A 24,752-nucleotide genomic window follows, 5' to 3' on the forward strand; every position below is an offset into this window, starting at 1 on the left:
TCGTAGGCAGCGTCATCATCAATTTTTACATCATACTATGATTGTGTCATAGGCATTCCTCAGCGAGTTGACCACACACTCCATTCGCTGGTAATGGTAGCAATGGTTAACTTGTGTTTATTTTACTCAGCATGCAATAAATAATTTTTATTCATAATTTTAGTGATTTGAACATGTGATCCGTTGCTCTGGACAATAATTTTTTCAGGCCTAGTGGGGACACTTTTCACTTATCAAATAAAATAAACTATTTTGTTATGCTGAATTGATTTAGCTTTTAAAATTAATCATAATCAAAATATGAATTATTTTTGAATTTTACAGAAAAAACATGGGGTTTGCATGTCCTCCACGGGCTGGTGGGTTTCCTCCATGTACTCCAGTTTCCTCCCACAGTACAAAGAAACCTATGTCTCCTGGGATAGGCTCCAGGCCCCCTGCGGCCCTCTATACGGGGTAAAGCAGTATAAATTATGAAAAAGTGAGTACGTATGAATTTACTGGCTACTAAACTGAAAAAGGAAACACAAGAAATTAGAGTTACTGTTTCGTCATTAGTGTCTATTTCGTCACAGCCCAGCCGCTCAGCTGACTTTTATTTTGACAGGCTGCGCAGAGTTAACGCACAGGAAATGGAAGCAGCTGGGTTGGATGTCTCGTCTGACTTTCAGGCGATCTTTATAATTTTATGAGTGTGGAAAGACCTCACTGACAGTGTTTTTCGTGTCCGGTAATTACAAGATGTTAACTTATGAATTCTAAGTGTGTTTGTGGTGTCGGTTAGTGTATTGTTGTATTACTGAACCTAGCAGCTAGGCTGTTTCCTTTCTCTGTAGCTAAGTGTTCGCTTTAAGGGAAACATAATGATGTCGTGTTTCTGATTACAAATAATAATGTTAGGTGATTATATAACTTACGGTTTTAACTATTACTAAGATAGTGATAATTGTTTGTTGTTGTCACGTTAATATTATTATTGGTATGTTAATTGTTCCGATTCTGGATTGTTCAGAAGCGGCTGTGTTACAAATTAAGTCTTTATTACCTAGGCACTTCAGCTCACGCCGTCTGTTTATAACGGATGCAGGCACCCTTTTTGGTGCACTACATTTCGAATATGGACTGTATGGATTACGGCCAATGTCAAGTCCATGTAAAAAATTATTCTTTTATAAATGACATTTTTTTTTTTACACTTTTTGCTTTTTGATGTCGTTTAATTTAACGGCCTTTAATAGTGAGAGAAACATTAAAATGTATTACTAAAAGATTTTTACACGTCTACTCACAACTTCATCAGTAATTTAAGCCCAAATCAGTTTTACAGAGTTAAATTGACTCTGAGTCATTGAATCGATTCCTGATCTGACTCTGTGAGTCAAATACTTTCATGAAAGCTTAAATCATTGTGATGAATTATCTGATGCTAACTGTTTGCCATTCAATTTTATTTGCTGATTTTGTGCAATATTTTCTTGTTTTTATTTCAATATGACGATAAGTAACCGTCATACTGGCAATACCTATGATAATTAATTTGATATGTGACATTCTTCTTGTCCAAGTGTACCAAAATCTTGTTTTACCTTACACAGGTGGACGAAGGAGAATGGATTCAGGAAGCGAACGTCGAGGAATCTACGTGGATCAGGCGGCCTTGCTTTGCACGAAAGGCTGTGGATTTTATGGCAATTCAGCCTGGGGAGGTCTTTGTTCTAAATGTTGGCGTGAGGATCACCATAAGTCACAAGCCAAGCAGATTGAGGATGACCATGCACTTGCAGCAAGGTGAGAGTGAAAATGGGTAGTTAAATGTGGCCTTGCACCTACCAGCAGATGTTTTAATATAGCCGGAGTGCGGATAATTTTTGACTGTTGATTTTACACTGCGTTTTTATTTTGTGTATGTGTTTATCGTTGCTGTTGTTTGCACTGTTTCTGTTTTCTCATCCAGACTGCAACGAGAAGAAGAAGAGGCAGCCTATGCAAGTAGGAACCAGGGGGCAGACTCAGGAACCTCGCCCGCCCAGCTGAGCAAACCGGAAGAGAAGAGAAACAGTCAAAAATCTCGCACTGTCCCCTCAGGAAAGAAATTTTTCACCACGCTTGCAAAGACGACGCTAGGCAGAGGTAAGTCTGGGGGGTTTTCCCGACAAGATGATACACTGTGTTTATGTTAGGGGATGTTGTGGTTAAATAAAGATAAAGTCGAAATGTCATGAAATGTAAGATGCTGCTTTCACTCTAAAGATCAAGGCTCTGAGTCAGCTCAGTTCATGAGTAATGTCTGTAAATGGCTCACAGTATTATCGTTACAGGTTGTGACATTTCGTCCACTTGTGGTCATGAGAGGCTTGGTCATGCCTTTGTGTCAGTTGGATTATTGTAATTCTGCCTTATCTGTGTGATTCAAGAGCTTTAAAACTTGTGTACAAAGCATTTAAATAGCTGATTCCAGAATCCTCGTACATACGAATGAAGGACGTTTTTACCATGGTTCTAATTCAAGTTACATTTTTATTTGTCACATACACAACCATACACAGTATGATATGAAGTGAAATCCCTATACGAAGGCCCATGATCTAAAATAGAAGAGTTACACTACAAATGAAAATTCCATCTTAAATGTTCATTTTTAAAATTTAATTTTATTTGTGTTTAACAAAAATATTTTGATTTTATTTTTTGTTTTTATTTATTATTTGTTTATTTAATAAATTTTTATTTTATTTTATTAAAAAATCTGTCTTCTTTAATTGTACTCTTTTGGTTTTAGTTGTACAAGCATTTCAGCGCATATCATACTGTGTGTGGTTGTGTACATGACAGTAAAATTGGAATTTAATTCAATTTAAGAAGAAATTGAAAAAACATTGCACTAGAAAATAAAAGTAAACTAACGATAGAACTTGATCTACTTTAGCTTAAAATTGAAGTTCCAAAATAAAATAGAATTCAAATAAAAATAAATGACACAGGAACAGAATTTACAGAATGAAAGTGTAAACTGTAAATAATAAAAAATATGAAAGTATAAAAAGTGTAAAAAAAAAAAAAAAAAAAGTAAAAAAAAATGGTGTGTGGATGTGACATGACATGATATGAGATGTGTGTCAGCAGCAGAATGATTGCCACTGGTACTAACATCACATCATTATCTATTTTTAGAAATATGTCTAAGAGTTTGTTATGATCACTGGGTGCCAGTTCATTGCAGGGCACACACTCTCACACACTTGCGCACTACAGACAACACTACAGGGCAATTAACCTCTACCTCGCAATGTCTTTGCACTGTGAAGAACATGACGTAAAGATTAAACTTGTTGATTCAACTCCACCATCTGTTGAAGCCTGACCCTGGGAGGTGTGTGGCCACAGTGTTAAGCACTTTACCACCAAAAACAGAACATCCCAAAATCTTTTGATTCTTTTCAGCATTTTGGCGGGATTATTTTTATGTAATAGAGAATGACTTGTTTTTGAATGATTCTGGCACTTAGACAAACTAATCTAAAAAACGAACACAAAACCAGTGAACACAGCTGGATAACAAATCAATGTCAGGACAGAGACAGGACAAGATTAGAACACAAGACAGTGCTTAAGCACATGCTGGATATGTTCATGTATATGAAAGAAGTGATAACACTAGAAGTCAGTAAGCTGCTGTTCCCATAACTACACTGAAACTGGAAAGATAAAGTTGGACACGTGTTTTGCTTTTAAGGAAAGGGTGTGTACACAAAAAGGTCATATCCTTACACTGGCACTTTGTTTTTAAAGAATAGAGACAGGTGGATTCATCGAACGTGAGTTAATGGCTGTTTTTGGTCCGTTTTAACTAACATGTGTAATGCATCAGACATCCAGAGATGATTATTTTGGTAACGTCCACTCGTGTGGTTTCAGAACAAAAAAAGAGCTTGTTTGTTAATGCATTGTTGCCTAGTATTAAGTGGTAAAGGAAAATACAATACGTGATTCTTTTCTTTTTTGTTTTTTTGTTTTTTTTGCCCCATCAGATGTCAACACTCCCAGCCAGCCGCCTCCCACCACGTCCATCAGTCAGCAGTTACAGGCTACAGAACCTGACCAGGCCACAAGACAGTTCATCGATTTCCTGAAGACCATGCAAAAGCCTGGACGGGACATTTTTAAACAATGCCATTCGTTCTGTCACAGTGTAGCTTACAAAAAGGTATTTAGTCATCGTTTGACTTTAAATATGCAAGTACTTACAATGTATGGTAATAAAATGTAGTCAGCTGACCTGTTTTGGTTCCGGGAGTGTGACGGATAATTGTCACACATGAAATAGCCTAACACTAAACTCATTGTGATTTTGATTTAAAGACTTAATGGAGTGGTTCAACTCCATCATTAGTGCGAGATTCCTGCCAAAATAAGTGCTACTCCCGATGGAAAAATTAAACGTTGTTATCAAAGCTAAAATTTGTTCAATAAAATATTAGTGCTTGATTTTTTTTCTTGCGTAGTTTACAATGCAACTAGCTGTACTGTATGTGTTTAGTAGTGTAGTGCTCCAAATGGGCAAAAACCTAAAATGGCCCAAACAGGACATTTTTACAAAAACAAATATTTTTTGTACCTGCCAGCTGTATTTTCTTCTGAATTTAGTTGGGTCTGTATAAAAATTTTTTTAAAAAAATAAAAAAACGAAGAAAATAAGTAATCAAATTATCTCAATTTGAACAAGCATTCATGGAATGCACTGGACAAACAAGACTAAGCCGTAGAGGCCCCACCCCGCAATCCACAGCATTCAAAAGCTGGCAGATGCTACAGCACGCCCTCAGAGATCTTGCAAAGTCATGGCGTGAGGGACCAGATCCACCCAAGTGACAAAAAGGGGAACTACTATATTAAGGTTAATATTTATGTCGTAATGTTGTGGCTAATTGAGGTATAAAAGAAGTGCCAGACCTATTTATACCAGATTTAAGGTTACTAAGTATACTAAGGAATACAGTACAGGTAGTCCCCGACTTAGGAATGAGTTCTGTTCCTGGAGCACGTTCATAAGTCAGATTTGTTCTTATGTCTGACAAAGTAAATCTTGTACATCTTTGATACATTTGAATATACAATGTAAAGCATACCAATCCACTTGAATAAATCTGTCCCTTTTCCCATACTGCCATCATATGGCTTAAAACTACACGTCTAAGGAAATTAATTTGTTGTTTGCACATAAAGTCAAATGTGCCTTTTAAATCGCGAAAAGAATCCCGGATTGCCAATTTGTTTCAGAGCTGTTTTCCACTGTTTGTTGACATTAACATTTTATACATTCACTTAAACGCTGAAAATATCATATTGGCTTAATTGTAAATATTGGCATCTGGTGAACCGGAACCGGAAGTAGAACGCCAGTCCATTCGTGTCCGTAGAAATTCGTAACTTGTATGTTCGTAAGTCGGGGACTACCTGTACATTTAATACTCAGTTTATTACTCTTTTAGTAGCTAATGTGTTATCATTGATGCTAAATGGTGTTTTCTGATCTTTTTTCAGGATCTTGGCGCAGACGATCTCTCGGAGGCTGTGCAGGACTTTTACCAGAGCATGTCTGACCGGCTGCACAATATCTACAAAGGTATTAAGAATATATGGTTCCTTAAAGGCAAATGTTATTACAGGTTTATAGATAATTTGATTGAGTTTTTTTTTTATTTTTTCTAAACGTTGTTGGTGTTTATGTCTGTGTGTATGTCAGGGAATCCAGAGCGGGTAGAAGCAATAATGGATGAAGTGGAGAAGTACATAACGCTGCAGTTGTATGAACAGGTTTTCTGTCCTGAATCTGCAGAGGACGAGGCCAAAGACTTGGCCATCCAGAAGAGAATCAGGTGCGACATCGGTGGCCAGGCACACCGTGTGTTGTTAACATGTGTATTATTTGACAACATTGTTAATTACAGAAAGGTCTGTGTGTTTTATTTTCAAGTCTGATTAAAGGTTTTGTGTATCTTTAGGGCTTTGCACTGGGTTACGGTTCAGATGCTGTGTGCGCCACTAAAAGAGGAGATCCCTGCAGTGGCAGACAGTCTGGACAGGGCGATCACTGGTAAGGTTTTTTTGCGGTTATAGAAAAAAAAAATCAACAATAGAGTGGTGTAATGCAGGCTGTTGCCAATCGAAGTTACCTTTACCACCAGGTTGTATTTCTCTTAAGTTACCGTGATTTACGATGCAAAACGTGTTTTTTTTATTTATTTATTTTTTATTAATTTAACACCATCACTTCCACAATGTTGTGGAACACTCAAAAGCTACGCACACATTTTTTTCTGTTTAGAGAAAATCCACCACAATGTTTTTTATGCAGAACTCAGCTGACCATCAAACAAAATTTTATCTGACTGTAACTCTTTTACTCCTTTAAGGAACTTATTTTATTCTGTTGACACTTTAAAAAAAAGTTTTTAAACAAGTAAATCCAAATGTAGTTTTAAAGTTCTTAGAAAAAATAAATTTTAAACTCATTCTGGTTTAATATTGGATAAGAAATCTGACTCTCGCCATGAATATAGTCATAGAAGCTGATATGGCGTTAAAAAAGAAAGGTTTAATGTTGTGGAACGTTTGCAAAGCATGTTAGTTCCTATTATCACATGCATCCCGGCATTAGAAATTGAGAATAGTTCCCTCACCAGTCTGTATTTTTATTCCAGCCTGTATTTTTGACATTAAATACTGCAAAAAAATTATTCATAATGAGATAAACCTCATACTGACTCACACTGGAGACTCCTTCCAAAAAATCTCTCTATACAGTATTGTACACTTTTTACATTGATATATGTGGAGCATCTGGTGTACAATTTCCTAGCTATTATATATTTAAACAAGTACATTTATATATTTATATAAATCTGAGGTTTGGCTTGTGTTTTCAGTGTTTTTCCACCACAAACTTATTAGTAATGGACATATGTACAGGTGTATGTTTAAATTTTTTTTCTGATTTAATGCAAAGACCCACTAAACCGGTCATTTAAATGCTTTGTGTTACAGATATAATCGAGATGGATTCCAAGCGAGTGCCCAAGGATAAACTGGGTTACGTCACCAGGTGCAGCAAGCACATCTTCAGCGCCATTAAGCGCAGCAAGAGAGAGGCCGCGTCGGCTGACGACTTCCTCCCCGTGCTCATCTTCGTGGTGCTAAAGGCCAACCCGCCTCGGCTGCAGTCCAACATCCAGTACATCACCCGCTTCTGCAACCCCAGGCGCCTGATGAGCGGCGAAGACGGGTATTACTTCACCAACCTGGTGCGTGTTTATCCTGAACACTGCTCACTTTTAAACCGGAGATCGGCATATGAACTTGTCCTTGTTGTATAAAGTGAATGTTGAACACGCGTTGCCTTTATTTTTCCCATGCTCTAATATAATATTTGGTGATTGTGTTAAAAGTTTCCTTTGTTGGGAAACATGTCAAGATTGAATCTCTCTCTCCGTTTTTTTTTCCTTCCTCATTCAGTGTTGTGCAATAGCGTTCATAGAGAAGCTGGATGCCCGGTCTCTAAACCTGACTACAGAGGAGTTTGAACTCTATATGTCTGACCAGGCGTCCCCTGAGAGGCCACAGGCCCGTGGAATCTCTCTTCCCCCACCCTCTTCATCACGAAGCGGCCCGAGAGCCGACAGGCCGGAGAACGATCTCATCAATTGGAACGATGAGGTCGGAGTGGAGGCTCCTGTTCAGAATGTCCTGGAAGGGCTTCACCTGGACTCCGGCGCTGCGTCCACCTCTGCGATCGACTCGGACAATCTAGACAGCGAGGGCTTACCCCCTCCTCTACAGCCTCAGGTGTTTGCTGGGTAGCTCTGTACCAGATCACCAGTTCCATCAACCAAGTTCCTCTGTAAAGTTACTGTTGATATTTAACACACTCCAGCGTGTGGGCCCTACTGACTGCAGGCCAATGTGAAGTGGGAGATGGTGCCCTCACTTAATCAGCAATCTTTCACCTTGTCTTTCCGTTATTCGGGGAAAAGGATTTGCACATATTTATTTGGTTTCAGCTGAGCTCGACACTCCGCGATTTTGTTTGTGATGGAGTTAGCCAACACTCTACAGTGACAGCACACGAGAGGTTTTCTAACCTTTTTATTTAACACATTTGACAAGCGTTACCCATGTGAAGCAAAATATTAGGGAGGAAGAAATGGTATGTGTACTAGGGATAGGAATCAACAAGGTCTAGCCGATACGATGTCCGTATACATGGGTGCTGATTCGGTTTGTATTGCGAATCTTTTACTATCACGATTTTATGAATATCCTGATTCCATATAATTTTTTAAAAAATAATTTTTTGTTGCAATTTTAAACAAAAATAAATAAATCTTAAATCATAATTTGCACCTGTAACACACAATGATGTTCTGTCTGCTTGTATGTGAATAGTTTGGATCATTTAGTGCTACAGAGGAACTGCAATATTTTTCCACGTCAAAAACGAACATGTACAAATAAATAAATAAAAATAATTAAATTCTGGAGTCAGTGTGGCAATAAATGAATTTCCACACTAAAGAATCACATATTTTGCGTCCAAAGAGGCAGAATTTCTTATATTTTTAATATAGTTTTACTGAATAGCACTCCCAAGTTTTTTTTTGTTTTGTTTTGTTTAGGGTTTTTTTTTTTTTTCTTCAGTCCAGCCCTGTACCTGAGCAGTTCCACAGGAATGTTTTTTGTTCGTTAAGCCACACAATGACCTATGAATCATTCAAGCATTAAGAAAGGAAAAAAAACCCTGAAATTAGCTCTGCCCTCTGAGGCCATTTATTTAATTTATTCTTTGCTGTTGCAGTTCCTCTGTCAGCCAGACTTGGAGGCTTCACGTGTAACAAATTGCCCCTGTGAAGGTAGCAAAGAAAGCTTCAGTGTAGTTTATGATCTCGGAGTATAGGTTTGTGTAGTTAAGGCAGATTTCAAAACAGCGCCTGGATGGTTCAGGTTGCGATCTGATCAGCTAGTTCCTCCTTTTATAAACTGTAATGATGAGCCAATGGGACGCGGCAGGATCCCTCAGAGTGTTTAACTTTGCCAGCTTCTTTGTTTAAACAAATGCTCGTTTAAAAAATTTTGCTTCTGTACATTTTTACATTAAAGATGTGACTAGACAAATAGAGAGAAATAAGCATATGTAACTACAAAAAATAAATATTTTTAAATGAGGAAATGGATGACATGATAACATGATCTGAGATTGACCAAGCTAGGATTGACTTAACCTAATGTCCTATAAGATAAACGAATGGATATATTCTGAACCGTTTAATTCTTTATGATGAATGTGACCTCTCTGTGCGTTCACAGCTCACTGAACGGGTGTTGGCCAACTTTCTCAATACTCCTTTCTGCCAAGAACTTTCACTCAGTCTTCGGGTAGCTATGTGTATGCACTTTTAACCTTTTTTTTTTCCTTTTTTTTTTTTTCTGTGACAGTTTTTAAAGAGACTGTGTATAAAGCACTCGAAGCATAGTCGAAATTCATTTATTGTTTATCAAGTATGTAGAAGTATTATTCAGGGATATTCCTTAATCCTCTGTACAGGTGATCAGATTTATTTAGGGTTTTATCTTATTTACAGATTTCTTGTTATTTATTAGATTATTTAATGATTTCTTTTTCCTGTTGAATTGATTTTGGTGGCCTTTTAGTCTTACACTCGACTTATTTGAAAGATTCTAAACATCGAAAAGCTGTGCGAATGTCGTTTTAATCTTACATATCTCGTTTTAATCCGACTTGTCTAAAATGCACCCAGCGCATTGTGTTGTATGACTTGTGACGTTGACGATGCACTGTGAACGGGTTTAATTCAGCACCAACACCAGCTCATCCCCGAAGCGCATGTCTTTCCTGTTTCAGTAGACACTACGGTTTAAATTATGCTGCGTTCAGGATCCTGTTAAATACAGATGTCCGCCGGCAGTGCGATGTTAAACAACAATTTAAAGGACCAGGATTTGCTGCCATGGCAGTAGCAATGGCTTGAGTTTTCAGCAGTTCCTGATTCGAGTTTAAAAAAGGAATGCCATTAAATCTAGCTTATTCTGCAGTATGGGATAAAAAGCATTAGTTTTTAATACAAGTTAAAAGTCTTAAGTTAACATCAGTTATTGCAGTGATATTTATATATTTTTTACCATTCTAGGAAGCCCCAAATGAATGCCTCCTTTTGTATGCTTGAGGTCTGTGAACCGAAATGCTTCATGATGTATGACTTCATTATAGTTAATGGTCATAGGACAGGGCATGGTTATATATAATTGGTCATTATAGAGTTCATCAGAATTATGTATGTATGTATTTATGTATGTATGTACTGTATGGACGTATCCTAAAAGCAGATGATGTCATTTGCAAGATGTTTTCTGCCACATGCATCTACTGCATATATTTCTGCAATATTATTAGGTTATGTCCAAATGCAGATGCCGCAGTCCTCTGTAAGTTTATGCAGTGAAAACCTAACTTAAACAAAAAAACTGAGAAGTAAAGCCTGAGAATTAATAAATAAATTAGTGAATTGTCTTTTGTTGTTTGTCTTAGTTTGCATCTACACTTTTTACGCAGGCATTTCCTGTTATTATTTCACCCTGGTTGTGCAAATGACACTTTTTTTTTTTTTTGCTGAAGCCAACATTTTTTTTGTTACGGGAAAGGATCCTCTTTTCCTGTTTTCCTGGAATTGAAGCATACATGAGGGGAGTTTCTGGGTTTCTTACTTTAAAAACACAGTTTTGCTTTGAAACATCACAGATCCCAAGGCAGCGCGATCACCATGCACTTCTTTTACACATTCATTGGTGAGTTTGTGCAAAGATTGAAGTACTGTATTTGTATCCTGGCATGAAAAATTTTGAGGTTTAAATTATTTTTTTTTCTTTTAGTTTTTTCAACTTTGCTTGCGAGTGTCAAGCTGGATGGTATGTATTTCTTATTGCATGTAAATACAATAAAATAGTTAAAACAAGTTATAGTTACAGTATAAACCATCATGGGACCTCCGGAAAGAAATCTTAAGTGCTTGATTTTTGTCAAAATGTGGAAATGATCCTTAATTCATTCATATGGTTTATTGATACTACTAACCAATTTCCTTGGGCAACCAACTATTCCAGCATCTGAATGTTTTTTTTCTTTCTTTTAATTCATGCATGCAGACATAGATCCCACACCACCCCCAGTGAAAGCCAAGGCTACAGTGAGTTTTGGTGAGCCGCGGCTCTTTTCAGGGGAAAACGTGCAGATGACTTGCAGTGTCCCGGATGACCCTTTATCCGACTGGACGTATGAGTGGTTCCATAATGATTTAAAACTCTTTAGCTCGTCAGGGGTGTACAATTTAGAGAAGGCACAAATCCGGCAAAGTGGAAACTATACCTGTCGAGCAGAGAAGGCCATAGAAGCTTGGCCGTATTCAGTAACATCAACTCCAAGCGACCCTCTAGAAATAGATGTTGATGGTAAATGTTTCAGTGCTACTTATTGTGTGATTTAATAATCAAAATATATTTATATGGACAAAAGTATTTGGCCAGACATCATATTAATTATTGAAATCAGATGTTTGAATCAGGCCCTTTATTCCCAGTGATACGACATTTTGGACAATGCTATGCTTCCAACCTTGCGGCAACAGTTTGGGGAAGGCCCTTTTCTATTCAAACATGACTCTTCCTCAGTGCACAAAGCAATGACTATAAAGACATGATTTGATATGGAACAACTTGACTGGCCTGCATAGAACCCCCCCAACCCACTTTTGGAATAAACTGGATAGAAGATTCATAAATGCTTTGAAGCAAGAATTCTTACAGGACACTCAAGTCTTGTGGACAGCCTTCCAAGAAGAGTGGAAGCTGTAATAGAAGGGGGACCGACTCCATATTGAAGTATATCCATTTGGATACAATGTCATTGCAGGTTTGGCCAAATATTTTGATCCATATAGTGTATGTGTGTGTGTAAAATGTTATTTATTTTCTCCGCTAGGTGGTTGGGTTCTTCTACGAACGCCATTTGAGCCATTAATTGTTGAGGAAACGATGACTCTGACCTGTCGAGTCCGTGATAACCCCCGTCTGTTAGATGTGATCTTCTACAAGAACGGGGTGGAGGTCTTTCAAGGGCCAGACAAACATCTTCTCTATCCCAACCTCACCCTTAAGGATAATGATGTGTACTCCTGCAGGGCTACATGGTTTAAGAACCAGGAATATCAGTCTGGCCAGTCTGTGCCTTCTTCTGTGATTGTATTGGGTAAGACATTTTAAAGTGATGGATTCCAAGCTTAACAAAACACCTCAATGAAATAACAGACTTAAACTGCCCCATAGAAAGGAGGTATGATGACGCTGGTCAAGTTGCTAAGATTAAGCTAGTAGTGATGCATGATCTTGTGAACGCATGATCATGCATGCTAACTCGCCCAGCGTTTATCCACTGTTAACATCCAGTCCTTAATGTTGAATCATCTTTATGTGACTCCAGATAAGTTGGAGACTCCAAGGATCGAGTTTTCCACAGGTCGAGGCTTGGCGAGGAGTGGGGACTCTGTGGAATTGAGATGCATCACCAAACTAAATACTCGAGAACAGGATGTAAGTCTAGAGTACTACTTCTTTAAAGATGGCAGTAGGATGGCACCTGCTACTGCCACAAACACACACACCATCTTAGGTGTGAGCCAAGAGGATGCCGGTTTCTACTCCTGCAAAGTCCGTGTAAGGGCTCTGAACGTGGAGAGGTGGAGTAGCCAGAAGGTGCAGCTAAGGGTTCTGCGTCCTGTGCAACTTTAGGTGACAGAATGTATGTTTCTAAAGTTTTCCTTTCTTTTTTTTTTTTAACTAGTAGCACGTTTACTTAACATCTGATAATCATACCTCATCATTCGAGTTCATGTCGTAAGGACGTTTAAATTACTCAGCTCATTAACCTTATATTTAACCTTAATGAGGGACTGTGTATTAATTTCCACATTTAATCCGGAATCTGCAGTTTAATCATCTTAAAACAATAAATAAATAAAAACTCTTTTTGCCACCAACAGATGCAAGTTCCTGACCTGGAATGCACAAGGACAATGGACAATGGACAGCACAAGGACAATGGACAATGGACAGCCATTCAACAATTATCCAAGTTCTTCAGTTTTAGAATACTCTCACATACTGTAGTTCACTGGTTACTACTGATTACGTAAGGTGTACACTAGATTATGATTATGTGAATTATCGTTTCAATCTGACAATTTTTTATTTATGCAAAAACACAGAAAGAGCCTTAAATATCTTTTTTTTCTATTTGATTTTAATACATATGCATGATTGGCTGAATTATTCTGGTAAAGCATGACCTTTTCTCTTTGGAAATTGTGTGTAATACATGATTTTATTCTTACAGACTATCAATAAAAACATAGAACTGCTTCTACGTTTTATAACATGGGCTGCTAAAGGGAAATGCAATTTTTATAATAAGATATATAGTGTTCATCAAAGTTGATTAAAGGTGATCACTGACTTTGGGTTGGTCAAACAAATGTATGCATTTGTAGGATAACACGTTTGTGATTTGTTTTAATTAACACAGATTGCTTAAACATCGACATATTGCTCATAGTGTATGGTGTTTGTTCCCTAGGCTTTGTTGCATGAGACAAAAATGTTAGAAATTTATAGAAAGGCAAATACATTTTCATTATAAAACACAAAAATTATTATGGGAATACAGTAGTCAGGGTAACATGATGTAGGAATCCCATCCGACTAAAAACAACAGGAAATGTCGACGGATGATGGATCAGACACCAGGTTAAGGTTAAGTGTTTCAGTGGGATGCATCAGGACTGGGATCCTGCCAGACCCAACAAAAGCATGTCATTGGAGTGGGTGGTTTTTACTATTATGAGGGTCAGGAGCAGGCGGTCAGATATAAAAAGAAGCTGTGGTTGTACAGTTTAATGGTCTACTCACTGCACGATTTATTTACAGCTTTTATTCTTTTATCATCATTAACTGCTTCATCCTGGTTAGTTTATATGCGGTTTAAAGTACACTTTCTTTTACATTTGGTGAACCAGAATCAATTATGATTTCAGGAAGTATCATTGGTATGTGGAAACAAAAATAATTGATCCAGAGAGTCTGCGCGGGCGGCATGGATTGATCAGAACTCCTTTAAAAGTGGGAGGGAATAGGATTTTAAAAACACTCCCACACGCCTCTTCAATCTGTATCTCAATCCCACAGATGACGGTTGAGTAGATTTCAGTGCAATACCTGACCCTGGTTTGTCTTTGATGTCAGTCAGGATAGAGCAAAAAACCTGAAAAGGTGCTGTCATCCTCACTGCTTGAATAAGCACCATTCCAATCCCTCAGGGTCTCCACCCAGACCTGGTCTCCAGCAGCAAGCTTCAGAAGCACCAAGCTGGAGGCCTGGTCAATGTCCTGGCCCTGAAGTGCGTCCCGTGAGCGCAACTTACGAACCCCATTTACAACCAAGGATGCACGCAGTGGCTTGTTTCTCACTGTTATCTGATAAGAGAAGACATAAACCCCAGGGTAAGTACAGTTGAACTTGCTGATGGCGACATCATAATGGTTTTCTCCATTGTAGAATATCTTGTCAAAGCGCACTGGGAAGCCTGAGGGTGGAAATGACTTGCTCGGGTATAGACCTACACTGAAGGCAGACCGCACTTGGCCCACAGTGTCACCTGATGTCCCTTTCATACCTTGAGGTCCACGATCTCCACGCTTCCCCGGAAGACCCCTTTCACCCTTTGGTCCCCTGAGACCTCTCGTACCTTGAGGTCCTTCAAGACCTCGTGGTCCGGGTTCCCCCTTGATTCCCGGGTTCCCAGGTTCACCACGTTCTCCAGGTAAGCCAGGGTTTCCATGAATTCCATGTTGCCCTGAAGAGCCAGGATCGCCCCTTATACCTGGAGGCCCAGGCTCACCTGGTTCTCCTTTTTGTCCTCTATCTCCCAGAAGTCCACATTCTCCCCTTTCACCCTTTTCACCCTTGTCTCCAATCAGGCCAGTTGGTCCAGGTGGTCCATCTTTACCAGGCTCACCTCTGTCACCTTTAGTTACATTTTGACTAGGCTCTCCTTTTTCACCTTTAGCACCTTTGAGTCCTGGCATACCACCTGCACCTTTCTCACCTTTGAGTCCGGTATCACCTGTATGAAGTTAAAAATGCAAGTAATACCAAATATTTCATAATAATAAGCATGTTGTACACATCTCATTGTTAGATATTTAATGTACTGTGTACACACACCTTTCTGTCCAGCCTTCCCTGTATTGCCTGGAGAGCCTGCAAATCCACTGCTACCTTTCTCACCTTTTTCTCCTAATTTTTTGGAAATGAGAACATGTTTTGTCATATTATGAACTATAATATTAGGGTCATCTGCATTTGCCACAATTTCAACATTTCAGCTGTTTTATTATTTTTTTTATTCTCACCTTTGTCACCCTTTAATCCTGGCATCCCAGTTGCACCTATTGGTCCTGGAGCCCCTTTGAGTCCTGGGTCTCCTTTTTGACCAGGTTGTCCTACACACCAAAAAAATCGTATCGTATCATATTATATCGTATCTCAGTAGCTTCAGATCTACCTTGTAAAATCCATAAATTGTCTAATAAACTGGAAACACTTTGCCAGATCTGTATCCACTAACCTGGAAGTCCCATGTCTCCACTTGGTCCAGCAGGTCCACGTTCTGGAGGGCAGCACTCGCAGAAGTTGAGGTAACATTCTGTATAGTCCAGCGTATAGTTATCCTGCACACTGTTGGATGCGACTGTGGTATCTGGGTGGTAACCCGCATATCCGTTAGCAGGGACAGTGGTACTCTCAGTGATAACAGAAGAAACACGACCTTTTGCCTTGGTATAGTCCACTATCTTTGGTGTGACTGTGGGTTTACCAGCATGTGTGGTAGTGTGGGTCAACTCTCGAGGAGGTTTCTTGGTGTATTGGTACTTGGGCCGTGGAGTTATCTTAATGGCATCGCTCATCAAGAGCAGTACAGACACTGCCAAGAAGACTGATCGGATAGACATTGTGAATCTGCAGATAAAGAAGAAAAGTCTAAAAATGTAACATTTTATATGCCTAAACACTTAATGCTGTTTCTGAGCTAAGAGATGAGCAACCCATATTAAAATTAGTGCCGAATGAATCTTTAGGTAAATAATAGTTCTTGGCTTACAAAAATTCTGATATAATAACTTTAACAAATGTCCCAAAATGTTAATGAAACTATATCAGGCTGCGTCAGGAGCTCTATAGTTGCAAAGTACATAACTTAGATGTTGTTCTGTCCCTGTAGTGCATATAGTTGGGTCCAAAACTTTTGGAACAAAGATAAGTTTCCTTGGCACTTCCCCTCTGTACACCAAGACATTGAATTTCAATATTAAACACTCAAAATGTAACCAGTTTTTATTCAAGGGGTTTAACCAGACCTATTGATTATGCAGAATAACAGAACAGAATAACACTAAAAAACTACCAGACAGACTTTGAGAAGCTGGAGACAAGTTTTCCGTCAATTTTCAAGGATCAGACGTTTTACTCGATGATGTTCATGGGAACAACTGCAGTATTCGTCATTCACGGACGTGCAGCCTTCTTTAAAATGTTTGCACCATTCAAATGTTTTACTGCAACTAAGAGTCTCATCACTGTACTGTGCTTGGAGTCTTCTCCATTCATCACAAGTCCCTGTTTGACACGAACGCTCCTGCAGTTACAAGTAAGGCTAGACCAGGATACACAGTTGTAGTACTCCATTACTTGATGATATACATTTAGTCCTAGACAGATTCTAAGATTATAGTGTTGATTAATGATATTGTATATCCACTAATAAGGAGGCGATAATAAGGCCTCTCTAATCCTAATGCTCCAAGACTGGGTGATGTAGGGCTAGAGTGGCCAAGTTTCTTTACCTCTCATGTGTATCATGCTTTTGTGACATGGGATACAGCGCCCTCATGAATCACTTCATCTAGTAGACAGCCAAAAAAGGAAAAGAGAGAAAAAAAAAAACAAGAAAAAAAGGGATAGGTTGCCAGCTGGACTTGGGGCAATGGGACTAGTCATTTAATATGGGAAGAATTTCTTCAGCACTTTTTCTAACCCGAGTGAATGGACTGGAGCCAAGCTTTAGGGTTAAAGCAGCAAACCTAGGGGCTTGGGCACACAATGAATATCAATGTCATGTTACCGAAGCTGGATAAAGGAATAATGCTGTTTCACTCTATAATTGAACTTTTAGTTTCATTGTCCATAAGGATAAGGGATCACTGAATGTTCAAATCATATGCAACGTAGTTAAATGCCCTGTATCGTTATTTGAATGAATGGTGTTCATCAATCAATTAAAAAAAAATGCACTAAAGATTTGGTGGCTCATGGTGGTCCAACATTTGGGTCCACTATAACAGCATCAAGTAGGTACATGGTTACCTCTGGCATAATAATGTACTGTATGATGCTCTGTACACATACAGTATACTGTATCAAATGGAGTGGTATAACTGAGATCTTACATCTCAATGCCATTGTTATTACATGAATGGTCCACGAAATGATATCTGCTCAGCAGTGGTTCTACGGTGGTGCCTTCGTACTGAAGCACTGGTCAGTAATTGTACACCTACAAAGTCACTTAAGGTCTAATTTTAACTCTTGGCCATTTCTCCTGTCTGTTTTGGATCTCACATGTGTTAGCTCAGGGAATCAGAGTTTTATTCCAAGCTATTTGGTGTTACTCCAAAAAAGCTTTTGCCCAAAAGAGCACTGATAATCTCACCATAGCCTAAACCTGAGCTTTTTTTTTTTTTTTTTTTTTTTTAACAGAGGAAAGAGCTTATCTCAACCCTTTCACTTAGCAAAGTGCCCCCTGGCCACCCCATACCTGTGCACTTTTTAAACCTTAAGAGAGATGAGGCTGAGACAGGGAAGAGCCTCTATCACAAAACAACTTCAACAACCCACAATCAATCCTATCTGTCTATTTGACTGCCTTTGACTAAGAAATTGAAACTCGCTCAAGAATCCGTGCCCTTGATATAGGCGCACTCAGCATATGCCTGCATGTTTGGCCCCTTTTCCCCTTTTGTGAAGCGAGGGCATGTCTGCCATCTGAGCTCAGGGTGTGTTTAGCCTCTGGTAGAGTAACAGCTCAGGCTTTGCTCGAGTGGTAAGCCCTTAATGGGGTTCACTATGACCCTGTAAAGAAAGGAGTGGCTGTTGAAGCATTTGCCTAAAAAGCCTCATTCTGCTTCTTTATCTTTTTGCATCTGGCTTGTTCTGTTTCTCAGGCTCTCCATCCTGTCTGATTTTCATCCTTTCGTGAGAAGTTGTAAAAACACAAACATATATACTACATGATAAATAGAAATGTTAAAAAATGCAACAACAAAAAAAAAGAAGGGAAAAAACCTATACAATATAAACACTTTATAACCAGGTTGCACTTTTCCAGAGCCATATAAAATGTATATTTTATCATTAATCTAAGGTGTGAAGAAGGATCTTGATTTCTCTTGCAAGGGCATCAGACAACATTGTGTGTGCATGATGTATGGAACTAAGGCACTCTTAAAACACCTGTCTGAACTAAATGTATAACTTTTAGCTATATCAACTTAAAACCGTGTGTAATTTATGACTATAAGCAGAATGCATATATATATATATATATATATATATATATATATATATATATATATATATATATATATATACCTAATATATATATACATATAATATTTTTGTTAAATCTAAAAACATTGCCAGCAAGATAAATGAGTCTTACTAATAAAGATGAGTATAATCTTAATAATGATGTTAATCGTAATAATAATGATAATAATGGGTATTAAATAGCATCATGCACTAGAATATTTAACTTCAATATAAAAGTCTAGCATAATTATAAAACATGACACACATTTGAATTTCAACACTGTGCTTCCAAAACAACTAGTAGAATCACTGGATTTAGAAGAAAAAAAAAAAACTATTTACCAGGTGTCACGACGTGCTGCGTCCAGCTATTTCCGTCTGATTAAACACCAGAACTGTGAGAGGAAATGTTCTAATCAGGATTCGTGCACTGGATTTAAAGTTATACCTGCCAAAGGAGGAGTGTCACCCACTTTTCCCCTCTTTTCTTATAACACACACACACGCACACACACTCTTCCCAGAAGTGGGTGGACTATGTTGGTTCTGGCCCAGTGCTCTTCAGTCACCCAGACTGAATCTGAACAAAGTGCTGTTGCCGAGAGTGACCCAGAAACCTGACCCGGGCCTACCGAGCACTGTGCGCTTTATTCACCTCTCTCTTTCTTTCCTTTTCTTTTTCTCATTCTGTCTCTCTTATACTGTATAATGTACTTAAAGGGAAATGTTTATACAAGCATTTGGGGATCACGCAGTTTTTGTTACGCAATTTATCACACACACTGAGTACTTGTGAGCCTGGTTGTTCATGAAATTATCTAATCAGCCAATCATGTGGCAACGGCGCAATGCTTAAAATCATGCAGATTCGGGCAAGCAGCTTGGGACAATGCTCATACTGAATTAGATTATTGGGGGGGGGGGGGGGGTGGGTGACCTCAGTCATGTGTATTCGGTGATAGACAGCCTGGGTTTGAGCGTTTCTACTGATTATTCTCCGAAAACATTCTAAGGTGTTGGCTTAGAATGATGCAATAAAGTAAAAAAAGCCCAAAAACAATGAGCATCATTTCAATGGATGAAAACACTTTGAAGTCACACACACTGGATGAAGTCACACACATGGTAGAGTCAGAATTTACCACCAACAGCAGGGTTTCATGACTCCCAACATGCTTTGCGGTAACAGTCCAGCCTGGTGGAGGTGGTGTAATGGTGTGGGGAATGTTTTCCTGGCACATTAATATTTGAATGCCACAGCCGGTTTGAATGTTTTGATGGTGAAGAAGGCACTAGTAGGCACAAAGCAGCCACACACGGTTCGCAAGATATAAGCATTTATACTAGCTGTGAGTCCAGCGAGTGAGTGTGAGTTTAGGGGGCGTGGCTTAGCCCCATCGTCATACAACAGGCCTCATTGCACAGCTCACTTGCACAAAGACCATGTTACAAGATCCTTGAATTGACTTAAATAAGGAATTCGGAGCCAGATATCTCAGAAACCGTCAGTGCTGAAACACTGAGAGCAGAGATCTGGCTGACTTATGGTTTTTAAAAAGTTATGCAGGGGTTTGTGCAAGACTGCGCAGTAATCAGCAGTTTAGAGATGGAGGTAGTTTTTTACTGACTTACTGTCTGTACATTGTAAAAAGGCCGATTTTGAAGAAATTATCAATTGTTTTAATTGAATTATTTATGATCAACATAATCTTTTTTACAAGAAGTTTTGTAAATTTCGATCCCAGAAGACTTAGGGCATGAGGCTGGGTACATCCTGGATGGGGTACCTATCCATCGGGCAATTTGGGAACGCCAATTAGCCTAACCTGCATGTCTTTGGACTGTGGGAGGAAACCGGAGTACCCGGAGGAAACCCACCAAGCACAGGGAGAACATGGGAAACCCAAACCCTGGAAGTGCAAGGCGACAGTGCTAACCATTAAGCCACCAAAAGACATGCAGATTAGGCTAATTGGTGTTCCCAAATAAGCGATGGATTGGCACCCCATAAATGGCGTACCCCACCAAAGTCCCCTAAGTCTCCTGGTATAGACTCCAGGAACGCCAATCTTGCGACCCTGTATACAGATTAAACTGGTGTGATTCTCAAGCTAAATTTCAGCAAAGTATTTCCTTCTTTTCCCACTAGAGGGGGCTATTGGTTAGACTTTTGCAATGCTTCCAAAAGTACCCAGTCCACTTTATGGTCTTAGTACCACTCACAAAAGAAGTGTTTGTCTTAGAGAATTTAAAACAATCTGTAACAAATATTTTTAAGCAATCCAGTGGTTATGCTGTTTAGTGTCAAAAATTGACAGCCGAAAGAGTTCAAAACATTAATTTGTACACCTGATACTGGTCAGGGTATCAGACAGCACTGGGTAGTGTTCCATGGGGGCAACACTACCCTCCATGCTGGCATGAAGCACAGCGGTATTTACAAAACAAACTAAAGATAAGAATAGGAACGCTTGCTTAACAACATGATAACATTAAATCTGAAATAACAAACCTAATAAAAACCTGTTAAAATAAAAAAATGCTTAATTTCTGAAAACATTTTGAAAGTTGCATGGTTTTTTTTTTACCACTGACAATACCCATAAATATGAAGAAGACATGATGTTTATATTATTCCCAGGAAATCAGCATGTCCATCATTTATCATCCTTTTGGTGCACATTCGGAGCTTTTTTGAAGCCATCAATCCTTAAATGCGGCCGCAGTTTGCATCATGTATGCAGGTTTTTTGTTTCTGTTTACCATATGGTAATGTGTTTTAGATCCATGTCCTGTCTTCTGCCTGGTTCCTCTTAATGTTCTCACATCCTTGTCTATTGTTTGTTTTGTAAACTACATTCCAGAGAGGCTATGGACTTACATTATGGGATCCATGGTAATGTATAGAACTCAAAAGACAACCAAATCCTATATGAGATTCCTTTACAGTACAAACTGTACCTTTAATTGTCCTGTTGTTCCAGCAACAATAGAATGTATTAGGTTGCTGGTTAAAGCAAAGAAGAGGTAGCAAGTGGCGTGCATAGGAGTAATGATTTCTGCACCAATGTGTATATCAAAAACAAGTTTACATTAACCCCACGACTGTGGTTTCCATATCCAGTGCTTACTTTCACCATAATGAGATCATTCTAACTGTTATTCTAATATCAAATTACTGTTTAACATGCAGTGCATCTCAGTATTATTGTGTAACGTTAGACTCATTAGAATGGTATTTAATTGGAATATATTGTAAATTGGGTAAAATTGCAGGAACTGTCGTTACATGTTGAAATAAATTATAGAGATCTCTGTTCAGTAAAATACTTTTCTTCTAAAAGTGCTAATTGGTGTTCCCAAAAATTGGCCGTAGTGTGTGTGTGTGTGTGTGTGTGTGTGTGTGCGCCTTGTGATGGATTGGCACTTTGTCAAGTCTTCTGTGCCTAAGTCTTCTGGGATAGGCTCCAGTTCCCTGTGACCTATACAAAGGATACGCGGTCTAGAGGATGAATAAATAATTGACATTAGGTTGTAAAACCTTTTAATTCAACTCTCCTGTTTTCACTGTTAAGCCTTGAAGGAATGAAGAAGTTGTAGGTATTACAGTTTAAAGTAAAACCCCAGTTGCCTGTTACCTCAATCCTGCCCACGAGGGCTATTTATAAACTGACCGGAACAGCAGCTACGCTGCCTGCTTTACCGCTCCTGGAATATTGATCCTTTCCAAAGGATTTCTGGCTCTCCACCTTTCTAAAATGTCTTCAAAAGATATCCTGAATGCATCATACTTAAATTCAATCCGATCATTTCATTCATGTGAGGATAGACATCCATGAAGGTTTAAGGCCGGACCGAACCTCAATAAGGTTACAATTACTGCTAGATTCTGTATAAACCGTCACTTTATCCTATTTGTACTGACATAGGATGCAATATTTTGAACAATAGAGCCATGCCAGGAGACTTAGGCACAAGCCATAAACTCAATCATGCACTACAGAGTATTTGAGTATTATGCATTATGGTTATCAGACAACGGCCTGTGGGAGGAAACCCACCAAGCACAGGGAGAAACTCCATGCTACTGCACTAACAGCGCTAAAACCACTGGTAATGTGTATTATATAGTTGTGGTTTCTTACTGAAGTTGATTGTATGATCAGTTTTAAATGTGGGTTGTGGCACACAGCTGTTCTCCTAGCTTTCCAGTACTGCACTAAATCTTTTAAAGGTACCAGACTAGCCTACTTTCGCATATAGTACGAAGCCAAAAAAGGATTTTATTCCAGGGATACAAAGTCACAGCCATAGACTCATCCAAATTTCTTTTCCATATTTTTGTCCTTTTTTTTATAGGTTCATTTATGCATTAATTTATTGCGATTAGTTAGTTATTATTTATCAGTTGAGATTTGTAAAATGATTTTAATATAAAATAATAAGTACTGAGGCGGCATAGTGGTTTAGTGGTTAGCATTGTTGCCTTACACCTCCAGGGTCCAGGTTTGATTCTTGGTCAGGTTTAATTCCCACCTCTGTATGCACGGAGTTTGCATGCTTTTTGGGTTTTCTCAGGGTACTCCGGTTTCCTTCCAAGTCCAAAGATAAACTGGCATTCCCATATTACCCCTAGTGTGTGTTGTGTGTTCTGCAATGGATTGAGACCCTGTCCAGGGTGTACCCCTTTCTTTTTCTCGTGCCCTAAATCTACCTGGAATAGGCTCAAGGTCCCCAGCAACCGTGTACTGGATAAAGTGGTATAAACAATGCGTGAGTGAGAATAACTTGCTTTTCATCATTTACTTATTTTAGGGTCAAAAACAAATGAATGATCTTAAATGACCAGGATATATCAAGACTAATATTGTTTAGCTAGTCGCAAGATGAGTGTACAGTAGATCAAAGATTGCTATTGATTGTATAGTTGGTTTCTAGACACACAGTAACTCGTTACTGTTGTTACTGTTCTTATGTTCTGTACATATTACGAGTATCTGTACTTTACTTGAGTAGTTTTATTAGTGAATACACCACCGCATCCTACAACAAATATCTGTACTTTCTACTTTACTACAATTGTGTATGGCATTACACTACATAACCAGACTGATGTGAGGAATTTAAAGCAGGAATATTGCCACCTGCTAACTATATTACGTGATTTGCCTTCCCTCCGTTAAACGCTCACTATGTAGCAGGTGTTTTAAATCAAAAGCAGTACCTTCTTGAGTAAATTTGATGCCAACTACTTTTCTACTTTATTATAAGTAGAAATGTAGCTCCCTAACTCTTTTTCTTGCCTCCTGGAACTGAAGTTTACATTCACAGTCCTTTTTATCACAAGATCCAACAGATTTGTCCTTTTTCAACAGAAATTGGCAGCTCAAAAAACGTTGACGGTGCTCTTTCATAGTGGATATGATGGAGATCCTGACAACATTTGCGACATGAGATTAAAAAAAAAAAAATCTTTAAAAATCTTTATCTTACTTATAAGTAAGCTGAGAAACTAACTTTTGGAAATAAAATCTTGGATGCTCCAACAGTGCAAAGGTTGAAGGCTGTACTCTGTGCTCATTTCATCCCCCCAGTCATGAGAAGAATGGTCTTCATGTACTGTAGCTTTCAGTTCAGAGCATTCAGAAGAGGTGTCAGGTTGTTTCTTATTTACTTCAGATCAGTTGCTATTTTATTGGCCAAAACCTGTAACTTGTTCTAACTGGTTGCATCTCTTGCCAGTGATCTTTGCACTCAAAAATATGAGAGCGAGCAGGAAAGCTGAGCTCAAAAAAAGGGCCGCAAGTGCATCCAATCTCCGATATGTGAGAGCAGGGTACATGGACATGCATTTAAGAACAAATACGAACAAAATAACTTGGCATGACAGAAGACGCAATTGAGCTTTTTTTCAACCCCCAAGGAACCACGTTTTACCAACAATCGCAGAACGCTGGTCTTCTGATGGTCTCCAAGAGGTTAAGCTT

The 24,752-nt window shown here is 38.7% G+C and overlaps 3 protein-coding genes across 3 annotated transcripts; 2 read left to right on the plus strand and 1 right to left on the minus strand.

Annotated features, from left to right (window-relative positions):
• Nucleotides 1-623: 623 nt before the first annotated feature.
• Nucleotides 624-8,663, plus strand: rabgef1l (RAB guanine nucleotide exchange factor (GEF) 1, like). The gene is made up of 9 exons (XM_053487049.1): nucleotides 624-730; nucleotides 1,596-1,788; nucleotides 1,955-2,130; nucleotides 4,029-4,204; nucleotides 5,542-5,623; nucleotides 5,744-5,876; nucleotides 6,003-6,094; nucleotides 7,045-7,301; nucleotides 7,513-8,663. The coding sequence occupies exons 2-9, from the start codon at nucleotides 1,610-1,612 to the stop codon at nucleotides 7,855-7,857; spliced, it is 1,440 nt and encodes a 479-aa protein (XP_053343024.1). The 5' UTR covers nucleotides 624-730; nucleotides 1,596-1,609; the 3' UTR covers nucleotides 7,858-8,663.
• Nucleotides 8,664-10,734: 2,071 nt separating this feature from the next.
• Nucleotides 10,735-13,482, plus strand: LOC128512757 (high affinity immunoglobulin gamma Fc receptor I-like). Its single transcript, XM_053486162.1, has 6 exons — nucleotides 10,735-10,857; nucleotides 10,942-10,977; nucleotides 11,215-11,517; nucleotides 12,047-12,313; nucleotides 12,545-12,862; nucleotides 13,104-13,482. Exons 1-5 carry the CDS (start codon nucleotides 10,833-10,835, stop codon nucleotides 12,850-12,852), a joined length of 939 nt encoding a protein of 312 aa, XP_053342137.1. The 5' UTR covers nucleotides 10,735-10,832; the 3' UTR covers nucleotides 12,853-12,862; nucleotides 13,104-13,482.
• Nucleotides 13,483-13,613: 131 nt separating this feature from the next.
• otol1b (otolin 1b) lies at nucleotides 13,614-16,130 on the minus strand. The gene is made up of 4 exons (XM_053487179.1): nucleotides 15,746-16,130; nucleotides 15,531-15,620; nucleotides 15,343-15,414; nucleotides 13,614-15,241 (listed from the first exon to the last, which is right to left on the minus strand). Exons 1-4 carry the CDS (start codon nucleotides 16,128-16,130, stop codon nucleotides 14,358-14,360), a joined length of 1,431 nt encoding a protein of 476 aa, XP_053343154.1. The 3' UTR covers nucleotides 13,614-14,357.
• Nucleotides 16,131-24,752: the final 8,622 nt, after the last annotated feature.

This window comes from Clarias gariepinus, chromosome 25 (assembly GCF_024256425.1).
Source record: "Clarias gariepinus isolate MV-2021 ecotype Netherlands chromosome 25, CGAR_prim_01v2, whole genome shotgun sequence".
NCBI lineage: Eukaryota > Metazoa > Chordata > Actinopteri > Siluriformes > Clariidae > Clarias > Clarias gariepinus.